Below are 15,037 nucleotides of genomic sequence, written 5' to 3' on the forward strand. Positions count from 1 at the left end.
CCAATCTTTCTTAATAAGAACAGCTTTGCAAATAACCATTCTTTGTGTGCTATCATTTAGGCCCTATTCACACGACTGTATATACGCAGCTATATAGTGGCGTCAAAAACTCACCCAAAGATCGTGACCATCCGAAGCCCTGGACTGCAATGTATTCATTCAGATGACCGATTTTCGGGTGCGTAAAAACTTTGTGCTACGAAAAATAGCACATTTTACACACTACGTCAAAGGATAGGTCTTGCCTTATCTTTTGCTGAGCTAGGCAGGAAGCTCCTATAAACTTCTATGTAAGTGGGAAAAAAAGGAGGGGGAGGTAGTTTACCTGCATCCAACACTGGGAAATGAAGACAGCTGGTTCTACTTAAGCATTAGTAGTCATGCCGAGGATTTCTGACGATCAATGGATTTCCACGCTGCAGCATATTTGTTTGCCATTACGCAGCAGCTGCCTGTGTGAACAGCAGAAAATCCGCTAATTAAGATCTGGACTTCATTTGTGGCAATTGTTCGTTCATGCAATTGTACGGCGCATACGGTTGAACGTAAAAACGCATACAGTCGTGTGAATAAGACCTCAATAGGTGAAATACCTGTGAAACCCACACTTCCAATCTAAAGGAATCTAATTTCTTTAATTGAATCACCTTTTGCCAATTAACTCTTTTTAGTCCTGCTGAAACTGAACGACGAAAGAAAAGTGCACGATTCTCGTTTATGGCTGGCTCGCCTTTAAACCAACGATTATCATTCACTTTCACTTATTTGAATAATGTTTTGAACGATAATTGTTCCGTCTAAATGCAGTATGAGGCCTTATTCAGACGACTGTATATCGGCTGGGTTTTCACGCCGAGCCGATATACGGTGTCCTCGTCTGCAGGGGGGTGAGGATGGAAGAGCCAGGAGCAGGAACTGAGCTCTTAGTTCCACCCCCACCCCGCCCTCCCATTGCAAATAGTGGCGAGGGGCGGGGAAGGGGTGGGAGCTCAGTTCCTACTCCTGGCTCTTCCATCCTTCCCTTCCCTGCGGACAAGGACACCGTATATCGGCTCGGCGTGAAAACGCAGCCGATATACGGTCATCTGAATAAGCCCTTAGGCTTTTTTCACACGAACCTATCTGCGCAAAAATCACGCGCATAAAAACTTGCGGCTATTAGAACCAATGGTTTCCTATGGGAACATTCAGATGTTTTTTGAGCATCTAAAATTCATCTGAACGTTCCCAAAGGAAACTATCTATTTTAATAGCTGCAGTTTTTTTGCGCGTGTGATTTTTGCGTATGTAGATCCCCGTGTGAAAGAAGCCTCAGATTGTGTTTGTCTATAGTTGTAACTTAGATAAGAATTTGATCACATTTTATTAGTAATCAATGCAGAACTCCAGGTCATTTCAAAAGATTCACTTACTTTTTCTTGCAACTGTATTGAGATTTTTCACTACTTCCCTTGTGTTTCACATTATAGCCTGTTTGTATAAGCATTCAGATACTGTGGGTACAGGGAATAAAATGGGCTGGTGGAGCAATTTTCCTTTTACTTCCATTTGTTGCATTCTGACCAGTGTATCATGTGTGGAGGTGCTAGTCCCAATTATATTGCTTTCACACTTAAAGGGAACCCATCATATTGACAATGCTGTCCATTCTGCAGGCAGCATATTGTAGTTGAGGCCTCATTCATACGAGTGTGGTTTTAGCACAGTATAGGTGCATGAAAAGAATTGTGCCTATACTGCGCTAAAAATCATGTGAACAGGCAGCTGCTCTGGGAGGAGAGAGAGAAATAGCCTCGCAAGGCTTAGGGATTTCCCCATAGCAGGGAGAGAGAGAGCAGGGCTATGGGGAATGAACTCATAGCCCCGCTCTGTCTCTCCCTGCTATGGGTTAATCCCCCATAGTCCTGCTCTCTCTCCCTGAAATGGGGGATTAACCCATAGCCCCGCTGTTAGGAAGAGCGTGTGGAGCCAAGTCCTCAGGTTTTGGCCAACTCAGCAGGAACAGTGTAGTTACTGGGAAGCCGGGGTCATACATGGAGCTGCAAGTACAGCAAGGCAGCAGGCAGATACATAGTCAATGGGAAGCTGGGGTCATACATGGAGCAGCAGGTTTGTGGGAAAACATTCAGTGTAACTTGTATTTTACTAATTTCAATCTCTACTCTTTCTGAGCTGATCAGTCCAATGAGTGGTCCCTTCAGTGATAGATTGCTGTCCCTGACAGTCAGGCTTCATTCATATGGGCGTGGTTTTAGCGCAGCATAGCCGCATAAAAAAATCTCACCTATAGTGCACTAAAAATCATGCGAACGGGAAATTTTTCACGCACAGAAGACCCAAGCTTCATGTGCATGAAAATATCATTCACTGGAGCAGCCTGTTGCTTTGAAAAAGCACAGCTGCTCCTGGAGGAGAGAGAGATAAAGTCCCGCGGGGCTTTGGGATTAACCCATAGCAGGGAAAGAGAGAGCGGGGCTATGGGGGATTAACCCTTAGCCCCGGTCTCTCTCTCCCTGCTATGGGTTAATCCCCCATAGCCCCGGTCTCTCTCTCCCTGCTATGAGTTAATCCACCATAGCCCCGGTCTCTCTCTCCCTGCTATGGGTTAATCCCCCATAGCCTCGGTCTCTTTCTCCCTGCTATGGGGATCCGCAAGGGATATCCCTATGGTGCAGAGTGAGAGGGGGCAGGGCTACAGGGCATCCCCGAGTTATATCCCCATAGCGCAGAGGGAGGAGGTGGGGCTAGAGAGAGGATGCAGGGCTAGAGGTCTCCTCCCTGTGATTTCCCCATTGCAGGTTTAGAGGGGGTGGGGCTAGAGGGCAGAATAGGTCATCAGTATTCTGCATGGAAAACCCCTTCAAGCTCAGAATGAGCAGAGATGCAAATGAACAAAATGCGAGTTCTACTGAATCTTTCCCTATAAAACTATATATATGTCTGCTCAGCCCCTCCTGCGGTACATTATATAGCAGTCAACAGATTGGACACCATGTTCCATGTAACAGGTTTCCTTTAAACTTAGATTCATTTGTTAGTGTGTTATTCCTATATTTCTTGTTGCGATCTTCATCTACTCTTTACTTACTACATTTCTCTAGCAGTGATTCTGTCTTTGAACATTTCCATCCTGAATATGACACAATTTCTTAGTCAAAGTTGTTAACTAAAATTTTTTCCATTTTAACTTTCCAGTCAATGTGGGTGGCTACATCCAAGCTGTATTAGATCGTAACCTTGCAGAGAACATCTCACGCGTCCTCTATCCAAATGATAACGTGAGTAGCAATTATCAACAAAGCTAATCCTGCAACCAATGGGGAAGATTTACTAAGCTAAAGGCACCACAGTTCTAGTTCCGTTTGCACCAATAAAATGGCGTACAAGCCTTGTGCTAGTTCTGCCATGCTTTAGATACTTTTGTGCCTCACTAGACAGTATTTAAAAATGTGGCGCAACATATTGGTGTAAAGTAAGCCTACCATGAGGTGCTGTAAGGTATCAAAAAGTGTTCCACATGCCTAATAGGATGTGCTAAATCAATCACACAGCATGCACCACTGTGATAAATGTGACACACTTTCTTGCTGCCTGGTATAGTTTTAAACTGTCAAGACCAGAGAAAGTAGCAATAAATCTCCCCCAATATTTTATATTTAAGAATAATTTATATACACATTTAATGTTCAAATGTTTTGCAGTCACCATTAGAGATGAGCGAACGTACTCGTCCGAGCTTGATACTCGTTCGAGTATTAGCGTGTTCGAGATGCTCGTTACTAGAGGCGAGCACCACGCGATGTTCGAGTTACTTTCACTTTCATCTCTGAGACGTTAGCGCGCTTTTCTGGCCAATAGAAAGACAGGGAAGGCATTACAACTTCCCCCTGCGACGTTCAAGCCCTATACCACCCCCTGCAGTGAGTGGCTGGCGAGATCAGGTGTCACCCGAGTATATAAATCGGCCCCTCCCGCGGCTCGCCACAGATGCGTTCTGACAGAGATCAGGGAAAGTGCTGTTGATGCCGGAGCTGCTATAGGGAGAGCGTTAGGAGTGATTTTAGGCTTCAAGAACCCCAACGGTCCTTCTTAGGGCCACATCTGACCGTGTGCAGTACTGTTGAGGCTGCTTTTTGCAGTGTTGCACATTTTTTTTTTTTGTATATCGGCCGTGCAGAGCATTGCGTCCAGAGCATTGCGTCCTGCAGTAATTTTACATAGTCCACGGCCAGTAGTGCTGGTGAGGCAGGGACAGTGAAAGACATATCCAGTCTATATAGGCAGTGGGCTTTTCCAAAAAAATTTGCTATGCCCACGTGTGCAGCTCCAGATGGAGGTGGAACAGGATTGGATTTCTCATTGCTTCTGTACAGCATTGTGGGCTATCGCCCCGCCCCTTTTGAAGAGGGTTGCTGCCTACCCGTGCCAACCCTCTGCAGTGTGTGCCTGTGGTTCCTCCTCATGGCAGACGCACTTATAAATAGACATGAGGGTGGTGTGGCATGAGGGCAGCTGAAGGCTGCGCAGGGACAATTTGGTGTGCGCTGTGGACACTGGGTTGTGCAGGGGGGGTTGGGCAGCATGTAACCCAGGAGAAGTGGCAGCGGAGTGTCATGCAGGCAGTGATTGTGCTTTGTTGGAGGTAGTGTGGTGCTTAGCTAAGGTATGCATTGCTAATGAGGGTTTTTCAGAAGTAAAAATTGTTGGGAGGGGGGGGGGCACTCTTGCCGCTATTGTGGCTTAATAGTGGGACCTGGGAACTTGAGATGCAGCCCAACATGTAGCCCCTCACCTGCCCTATCCGTTGCTGTGTCGTTCCCATCACTTTCTTGAATTGCCCAGATTTTCACAAATGGAAACCTTAGCGAGCATCGGCGATATACAAAAATGCTCGGGTCGCCCATTGACTTCAATGGGGTTCGTTACTCGAAACGAACCCTCGAGCATCGCGAAAATTTCGTCCCGAGTAACGAGCACCCGAGCATTTTGGTGCTCGCTCATCTCTAGTCACCATATTTACTCATGGGTATTATTTGGAAGAACTAGTCTCTTCTAGTACAATCATTTCTGCATATATCAACTACGCTCCCTAGAGGGTGGCATGCCTCAAACAAAGATTCTATCTGCTTAAAGACACAGACAAATGTTGCAGTGTTCATGACAAAGAACTAGAAGCTACTAGAAGGGACCCTTCACACAGGACAGAATATTCTGCAACAGCATTGTGGAATATGCCCTCCTGCGGAACATTCAGCCCCAAAATCTGCACTGCTAACGTGCCGAATAGAAAATAAGAGAATCTTGACGGCAAATCGTCATCAAAATCCACAGTTAGGTGTGCAGATTTTGATTAGGAATTCAGGGACGGTATATTCTAGGGTATAATGACCAGTACTACTTCTTTAGGGCATTCATAATCATATTATAAAAATCCCTGATAACAGCACAAGCCTTTACCACTGATGAAAATCTAATAAAAAATAATTGAACATGTTTAACCCCTTAACAACCACCCATACATCTTTTTACAGTGGCTGGCCATCAAGGGGCTTTATTCTGCAGTGCCGTCTTTTGCCGGAACTGCATTAGAAGCCTGGCACAGGTCTCCTGTGCACTTGCTCTAGCACTAGGGCCTTGGATCCCTGGTATTAACTCTTTACACGCCACAGTCAGTGCAACTATGGAATGTAAAAGGCTAACAGAAGGAGGGGGCTCTATGGCCGATTAGACTCACAGGCTTTCTAATACACTACTAATGCACTACTATACTGAAGTATAGAAGTATATTAGAAGACTGATAAAAGATGCTGATAATCAAGTCCCCTAGTGGGACAAAAATAAAAAGTATTAAAAAAAGTTAAAATAAAATTTAAAAAACTTCAAAACTCCGCCCTTTCCTTCCCCCTTTACTATGTAAAAAAAAATCACATATGTGATATCACTGTGTTCATAATGACCCAGAAAAAAAGTTAGTATATTATTTAACCCACACAGTGCATGTCCTGAAAAAAAACACAAAAAAATGGCGAAAAAAGCTCTTCTCACCATCTCGCCTTACAGAAAACAGAAAGTGATCTAAACGCCCCACGGATCAACAAATGGTACCATTGAAAGGTACAACTCATCCCGCAAAAAAAGCCTTACACGGCACCGCTGTCAAAAAAGAAAAAATGTTAAGGGTCTTTGAATGCAGTGAAAAACAAAAAATGCTATATAAATTTGGTATTGGTGTAATTGTACTGGTCTGCAGAGTTAGGACATGTTTACACAAGCGTATATCGGCCGGCGTTCTCATGTCCGGCCGATATACGCTTCCATCTGAGCAGTCGCCCTCTTCCCTCCCCATCACTGACTCTCTTCCTCTCTCCTCCCCTCCGGCTGTTTGCAATGGGAGTGGGCGGGACAGAGCTCCGCCCCCGTCCCGCTTCTCCCATTGCAGACGCCAGAGGAGAGAGGCAGAGAGCCAGTGAGGGAGAGGGAAGAGGGGAACTGCTCAGATGGAAGCGTATATCTGCTTGTGTAAATAGGCTTTGTGTAGCCAGTATCATTTTGACCACAGAATAATGTAATCATATTATGTATGTTGCACACTGAACACCGTAAAAAAGAAATTCAAAAAACAAATAGCAAAAAGAAAAAAAATACAATAAACATAGATGGCGAAAATACATAAAAAAAAAGTGTGGAAAAGTTGCAAGAAAAAAAAAACAATATAAGGGTGCCTACTAGAGATGAGCGAACGTGTTCGGCTCCGCCCCTTTTCGCCCGAACACCGAACTTTGCGAGCAATTCCGTGCTCGGGCGAAAAAAGTTCGGGGGTCGCCGTGGCAGCGCGGGGGGGTGCGGCAGGGAGTGGGGGGGGAGAGAGAGGGCTCCCCCCTGTTCCCCGCTGCTGCCGCCCGCGCCGCCGCGCCTCTCTCCGCCCCCCGGCGCCCCCCGAATCTTTATGCGCGGACACTGAGGTCCTCGGTAAAGCCGGTGTCCGGGTGCGTAAGTGTTCGTTAAGAACACGTTCACTCATCTCTAGTGCCTACCCACTTGCGATTTTTTTTCCTGCGATGTTTTGCGTTTTTTCTCAAGAGCAATTAGTATAGAATGTGTTCTTGTCCATCTGGGTTTTTTTTCCGTTTCGTGGGGTTTTTTCACATAGGAACTATCAGTTGCATATGTGTCCTTATTTTTCTCTTAATGCACCCATGATTGTCAATGGAGGGCTGCAAAAAACGCGCAAAAAAGCTGCCAAAAATACGCCACGGAAAACGCGCAGAAAACGCCGCGTTTTTCACGCGTGAAAATTGGCAACGCAAGTGGGTATGCGCCCTAAATTTGGTATTGGTGTAATCATACTGGTCTGCAGAATGAATTCAACATATTATTTATACTACACGGTGAATATTGTTAAAAATGAAACTAAAAAAACATGCCAGAATTGCAGATTAGTCTTGCCTATAGAAAAAAATTAAATAAAAAGCAATTAAAATGTTATCATGTTCCCAAAAGTTGGAAAAACGAAGACTAGACTTCATCTGGCAAAAAACAAGCCTCATAGAGCTCCATTAATGGAAAAAAAATGCTATGACTCTTGGAATGCAGCAACACAAAAGCAATTCTTTAAAAAAAAAGTGGGTTTTTTTGTGTACAAAAATAGCAAAACATAAAAAACTGTATAAACTTGGTTTCCTCTGAATCGTGCTGACCCAGAGAATAATATTATCACAGTATTTATTTTGCAAACTGAACGCCGCAAAAAATGGAATCCAAAAAACAAATAGCAGAATGCCCTTTCTTTTCCCAATCCACTAAAAAATTTATAAAAGTTATACAATACATTATATCTACCCCAAAATGATGACATAAAAAATATGTTGATAGAAAAATCAAAAAATTAATGTTCTTGGAATGTGATGATAAAAAAATCGGAAATATTAGCTGGTCATTAGGGCACAAACAGGCTTCATTACTAAGGCTGTCTGTCCACAGGCGATGGATCACGCTCTCTGAAGCTTTCCATAGCGTTGCTATGGAAGGTGCAACACCGGTGTCCACAAGCAGAGAATCATAGCGAGTCTCCGCTCACGTTATTTAAATCGGTAAAAAAGATTGCACTATCTAGAACCAATGCTTTCCAATGGCAGCGGTCACATGTGCGAATTTTACATGCGCATAAAATGCGAATGTACAAAAGATAGAATATATGGGTGGCAATGGACGTGGTCACGTGGGTTTTTTTTTTACGAATAAACGCGCATAAAAACGCCCATGTGACTGAGCCCTAAACCTCCTCACTCACCTTCTAGGTGCTCTCCCTAAGGAGAAAAGATAGCGTTCCTGACCCATGTCACAGGCCTCTCGCTAACCAAGCCAGAAACCTACTGCCCACTGATGAAATGCAAGCACCTCAAAACAGCTGTCTGCGTATGGATTCTGGCTTGGCATTCAATTCCCAGTCATTGTTACAAGGCTTATATAAAGTGTCTAACGTTGACTTGCAGGAATGCTGCCTTCCAATAGGTGGCGCTGCAGAGGTATTCCATCTCCCTTATCTGTCTGCATAATACACAGCACGTGGACCCATTGTAGACAATTAAACTATATACACAGTCGCAGTCTGAATGGGCCATAAGACGTACAGAATTTGCATTGAACTTGATTTTACTAAATTGTATTTTTCTCGTTTTCTGTTGTTCTCCAACTTTCTTTTTTCTAGTTTTTTGAAGGTAAAGAATTACGTCTGAAACAGGAGTATTTTGTTGTGGCTGCTACTCTGCAAGATATAATCAGACGCTTCAAATCCTCTAAGTTCGGGTGTCGCGATGCGGTCCGCACATCCTTTGAAGCATTTCCTGAAAAGGTAAACTGCTCTCTACCTCCTCAATAAACTCCAACTTCATTTTTTCCACTAATATTTTTTTTTAAATTGCTTTAGGTGGCCATACAACTCAATGATACCCACCCATCACTTGCCATCCCCGAACTTATGAGAGTATTTGTGGATGTTGAAAAGCTGGATTGGGATAAGGTAATGGAACATTGTGTCTGATTACATGTTATTTAATCAAGCTGTGGCCTTTCCAATCTCTTCTATATAATTTCGCTGGTAATAATCACTACTCACCTATTTGTGAGCACAGAGACAAATGATATAACAAAGATATATCATTGTATTGAGAAATGCTCAATCAGCTTCTACACTAATGACTCATTACACACTTCTGCTGCTAGCATACCATATGTTTGTGTGCCGTTTATTGTCATGCTCAGTATATTTCAGTTTGAGTACTTCTTGTGTACAACTATAACTCTGACAATGACATTGATAGAAGTAAGAAATTAGTTAACCTCATTTGCAAGATTCACTAGTCCTGCAGAACAAGAGAATCAATTCATCTTCTATTTTCTTTAAATGGGACCTGTCAGCTCTCCTGAATTAGCAAATACCTGCATTCTTAATAAAAAAGGACAATTTAGCAGCAACTTTTTTAGAACCTTACCTTTTGCTGTCCCCTTTGTTATACCTCCTGGAAATAGTAACATAGTATGTAAGGCTGAGAAAATGAAAAAAGTTTAGTACCGTGTTAGCTAGTAGAGCATAGTGTGATTGTTCTGTCGCGGCAAAAATATATGGCCGTCTAGGGAAAGCGGAGTGTACCTTGTGAATGACGTCATATGACCCATGCTACGGCGGTAGCCTGCTGAGGGACAGCAGAGTGTACCCTGTGACTGAAGTCTAGGTGACCCGTGCAGTAGGGCTGCCACACCTAGAGTTCAGTACGTCATATGACGGAGGAATTAAATGACAGAGCCCCCACAGTTATGGATTCATCAAAGAATTCCCAACAAATCGATGTCGGGCATCTTTATTTATAGCCCCTCACATTGGGGTGTCGCAGCATCATTGGACAATTAACTATGCAGTTTATTGGTTAGTTTCCAATCCAACATTTGTCATAGGTCAACTTAACCCTTCATTTGCATACCATCCAGAATCTTCCAAGTCAGCAGTGAATAACCTCTTGATGGAGTGCTGAGGGGCCCAAGTAGCTCGAAGTTCTTATCTTATCAACACACATGTATTCCCTGTACTTTAGCAAAGCATGTGGTCGGCCATTTTGTGTAGTCCTTTTCATGACTCTGTGGCGTAATATTAAATATTACTTATATACCCACATTTACATACATATAGGCACACATACATACATGTGCACCTTCATATATACATATGCACATATATACATATACACACGTGTGTGTATATATATATACACATCCACATATTTGAACATTATTCTTTTATTCCTAGTGTAAGGAGTCAACCCCTCCCTTAGTATCTTGATATTCCTAGGGCCCCTTCAGCTAACATGTGGAAGCTTCTTGATATTCTTATCTCATCTAGACATATGTCCCTAGTTTGTGAAGTAACTTCTCCTGGTATATTTCAATGGCGTCTCTAATTGCGCAGTTTTAATTCATATAACAATTATAATACCTTAATTTCCATTACATCTCCTCCTCTTATATGATTTGAAACTGGGCAATGCAATCTTCTTGCGGTGGCTTCTTAACGTCCTCCTCTTCACAATTAGTAAAATATACACATTCACAGAACACATTATATTCTATGTTGCTATTATCTTATGCTTTTGTCAAGGATGACCCCTGTGATAACAGGTGTCTCATTACCAGTTCCTGGTCTCGTAGGTAGTTATAGTGCTTTAATCACTTTTTAACATACCAGAGAGCATTACCTGGACCTTGGTTACTTGCTCCTTAAGAGAACAGCGACGCACATGATTTATTCTTACATCATGTATATACTCACCCAATATGTTACTTGATATGTCAACTCCTAAAGCTTCACACACTATACTCTAACTCCTAGAGTTTAAATTTCTAAGAAACACAACACTTTATTATCTTCCCGATCAGCCCTATTACTGCTACTCTTAATATTTCAATATATGTTAACTCAAAGACACATATACAATTTTATTATCATGACACAAATATGTATTCTTCATTGTTTCCACTGTTTTGAGATCACCTCTGCTGTCCCACTATGTTATACCACACAAATATCTCACTCTCCTTCCGACCCCAAACTAAACTATCCTACAGGGCAGGTTGCCTTACCTAACACTGGGAGAAGGGCATAAACGCCTTGGGCTCTCTTCAGGAGTCCACACCCTTTACCCATACAAGGTAACACCCCATAGGGTATCCCCTCGCTGGAACCTATGGCAGCTATGCTATCCCTGGGTAGGAGAAGGAGCGTGCGTGTGTCTTCATGAGACAAGCAGAAGCGGAACACAATATTGTAAAGAGGTGTTTAGGAAACACATTTCAAAGTACAGTCCATCTTTGTTCAGCTGTCCATAATTCATGCAGTCTTTGTAAGCGAACAGTACTTGCTGCTTTGCTCTATGGCTCAATAGCTTCATAGATTAGGTCAACCAGTATGATAGACATCATGGAGATTTCTCCTTAGAGGTGATACTGGAGGGACAACAATTCCACAATGTTAGAAGAATACATATAAATATTAGACACTTTAAAGTTTATATTTTTCTGTTTCTCAGTCTCAATGTGTGATTTGTAAGTGTTTTTCATCAATCAGATAATATTTCTTCACAAATGCTCATTATTGGTCATTAAGTTAGACTGAGTATATACACATCTCTGAACCTACATTCTATAGCTTTAACACTCTAATATTTAAGCAAATTAGGCTGAGCAGCTAAGCTAGCATTTTAAAATTCTTAACACATTTTATCACAATCCAAACATTAAACACTGAGGAGAATAAATGGATGGCATCCACTGGGCCTGTAGATTTACTGCCTGAGCCTCATTTGCTCAGGCCTGAGATCATATCAGTAAAGTTCAGTACTCCCACTGCAATACCTATTGCTCCCAGTAGGGTGTCATACCATTACCCCTTCCCCATTATTATTATGAGGATAAGTATTACATTTATTTTACATAGGATACAATGATACATGATTACTCTCCTGCCATGGTCACTCTCTGGCAGTGACCAGCGTGAACCCAGTTTGTTTTCCCTTCAGGCTTCACTGAAGTGGCTGTTATCATCAGAACATGTTTCCAATATCCTGGCTCCAGAACATGTGTTGTATACACGGAGTCAGGATCTGGAAGGGAAGCAAACACTGGTTTATGCATCAAATATAAATGTTTCTACAGGGCCTGGACATATCCAGAGAAAGTACCATACTGTATGAAAGCCGTTATTTCTATTGTCTCTGGAATCCCATACCCACAGAATTACCTCGTTCAACAATTTGGCTGCTACCTCTGTAGTGGCAAAACGATACCTGATCGGACAGGCCTTAACGTATACAGATAAGCTGTCAACACAGATATGGCATCTCTTGTTACCTCATTCTGTGTGACTGCTACATACCGCTGTACCTGCCATGTTCCTGGTATCCTCAGCCATCTACAAAACAAAACTTAAAATCTGAGTTAGCCATCAGTTCATCATTTTACATATTCAAACTTCTCAGTTTCTTGTGACATGAGAGTAATGCGGTCAGGTGACAGGAGTGCATCCTATTACTGTAACTAAAAAAAACCTAAAATATTCTCAGTCTTTCTCCCCCCTTCTAAATCCAGCGGAAGACCAAAGTGCGGTATAGCGCCCAATCCAGCCACATGGCTTCTGCCGGATTTAGAAGTACACCACACCACAAAACAAAATATGGGGGTAGAAGTAACTGTACACATGTTTCAAAATAAATACCACAATACTGCCCTGATACATATATATATACTGGGGATGTCCCTGACATAAAAGTGTGTTAATCCTATATATTTATCTCTCTGCCAATTAGGAATGCCAGACAAAACCAAGAGTCTGACTGTAATATACCTGTGAGGACTGTATAGCACTTGAAATAAGCAGAACTAATACATATATGTCCAATATATATCATACACAGCCTGAACTGAACATTTTCTATGTATGTTATAATTATTTAGTACTCATGTTCACAATATTCTTTAGCACAGGTGAAATACTAATTTACCAAGGGCGTTACATGCATCATTCTGTCTGGTCAGCTAAAACTAAGAGTCTATATTGTAATGCTGACATTGTGTTCTTACCAAAACCGTCACTGTCCAGCAGTGGCCATCTACTGGTTGTGAGAGAGGCAGAAAACAAAATATATAAACATGTACAAATACTATAGAGATATGCAGTTATTAAATGTAAAGGGAAATTCTATCAACAGCTCAGATAACAACAAAACATATAATACTGCATTCTGAACACATTATGTGAGAGGGCAGCGCGGGGGGCTTCACACTCCGTATGCAGATGTCTCACCAGTACAGCAGGGTAACAAGTCAGTAATATTAACCTTTTATGCTGGACCGTAAGCTGTCTATACAGCGTCCTATACCTCTGCCCAATCTCTCTCAGCTGTGTTATAGTCTCTCTCTTTTCCTGGATGTCTAGTGTCTGAGCATAAAGTTGCTTGCGAAGATTGTCATTGTCAAAGTTAACTTGTATAAACTCTGTACACTGTCCCAGTCCAGTAATTGTCTGCGTATGCGAAGATGTTCTGTCTTCTGTCACTACTGTGTCTCTATTGTCTAAGTTATGGAGACTCTTATAAGTCAATCTATTGCAATCAGCGCATCTGACAGGGGTGCTTACTGTCTCCAGGACTATCTGCCTAGTGGGCGTTTGAACACATACTTCCCCTTCCCCCTCATTTCCCAGTGAGCCTTCCATGATCCACCTGGTTATTACTAAGCCTCAGGTGTATCCTGCAAAATCATGTACAAATGTCATCACATAGGTGGATGTTCCCCCCCCCCTTTGTCTATGCACAGCTGTCTGGGGCTGATACCACCCCAGTGCCGTCACGACGGGTCACTAGGCGAAAAAATCCACCTCCGTCTTGTACCCTATGGGGTTGATACCACCCCAAAGTGACCAAGATGGGTGATGATATAAAGCTTAAAGGGGTTGTCCCGAGGCAGCAAGTGGGTCTGTACACTTCTGCATGGCCATAATAATGCACTTTGTAATGTACATTGTGCATTAATTATGAGCCATGCAGAAGTTATAAAAAGTTTTATACTTACCTGTTCCGTTGCTGGCGTCCTCGTCTCCATGGTGCCGACTAATTTTCGCCCTCCGATGGCCAAATTAGCCGCGCTTGCGCAGTCCGGGTCTTCTGCAGTCTTCTATGGGGCTCCGTGTAGCTCCGTGTAGCTCCGCCCCGTCACGTGCCGATTCCAGCCAATCAGGAGGCTGGAATCGGCAGTGGACCGCACAGAAGAGCTGCGGTCCACGGAGGAAGAGGCCATCTTCAGCGGTGAGTAGAGAAGTCACCGGAGCGCGGGGATTCAGGTAAGCGCTCCGGTGAGCTTTCTTTACCTCCCTGCATCGGGGTTGTCTCGCGCCGAACGGGGGGGGGGTTGAAAAAAAAAAAAACCCGTTTCGGCGCGGGACAACCCCTTTAATATAATGGCTCACTTCATCGTCCTACCCAGGTTGCGCATACCCAGGTCACAGTGGTGAATAAGCTGAATCTCACCTACCTCAGTACCAAAAGAAAAGTTTTATCACTCAGAGAAACAACAACATTTTAGCCGGCCGGCATCTACACATTGGCATCCATGCCATACATGTATATACTTACGGGAAATGGGGGCAACTCAACTGCTACTGCTGTTCATACACCAGTGACTTAAGGGCAATACAGTACATTGAGTCGTTGTCCAATTCACCTCTCTGACAGTGAAATTGGATTACACATATACACTTATAATGCTGGGGAATTGTCAGCTGCTGAAGACCTGCAGGCACCTCACAGCAATCTATCAAACGTGTTGTTAACAAAAATCATAAAAACTCCACTAGGAATGCAATTAATTAAATTAATTAATTAATTAATTAATAATGTAATATATATATATATTCTCCCCAAATTGCGGTGACAGCAATAAACTCTTATCTATACATATTCTGTCTCTAAGAAGTCAATTGGCAGTCTGCCAATAT

The 15,037-nt window shown here is 42.8% G+C and overlaps 1 protein-coding gene and 1 long non-coding RNA gene across 2 annotated transcripts in view; one reads left to right on the forward strand and one right to left on the reverse strand.

Moving 5' to 3' along the window:
• LOC136581924 (uncharacterized) overlaps window positions 1-501 on the reverse strand; it is a 37,331-nt gene extending 36,830 nt beyond the window's left edge. Inside the window, exons 1-2 of the long non-coding RNA XR_010787105.1 lie at window positions 326-501; window positions 115-196 (exon numbers count right to left, since the gene is read on the reverse strand). This is a non-coding gene — a long non-coding RNA (uncharacterized lncRNA). The remainder of the gene's footprint in view (window positions 1-114; window positions 197-325) is intronic.
• Window positions 1-15,037, forward strand: part of PYGM (glycogen phosphorylase, muscle associated) — a 106,545-nt gene that overhangs the window by 33,077 nt on the left and 58,431 nt on the right. The window contains exons 7-9 of the mRNA XM_066582599.1: window positions 3,196-3,278; window positions 8,708-8,851; window positions 8,927-9,019. Of these exons, the coding sequence (XP_066438696.1) occupies window positions 3,196-3,278; window positions 8,708-8,851; window positions 8,927-9,019 (320 nt within the window). The remainder of the gene's footprint in view (window positions 1-3,195; window positions 3,279-8,707; window positions 8,852-8,926; window positions 9,020-15,037) is intronic.

The sequence above is a fragment of the Eleutherodactylus coqui genome, chromosome 11 (genome assembly GCF_035609145.1).
Source record: "Eleutherodactylus coqui strain aEleCoq1 chromosome 11, aEleCoq1.hap1, whole genome shotgun sequence".
Taxonomy (NCBI): Eukaryota; Metazoa; Chordata; class Amphibia; order Anura; family Eleutherodactylidae; genus Eleutherodactylus; species Eleutherodactylus coqui.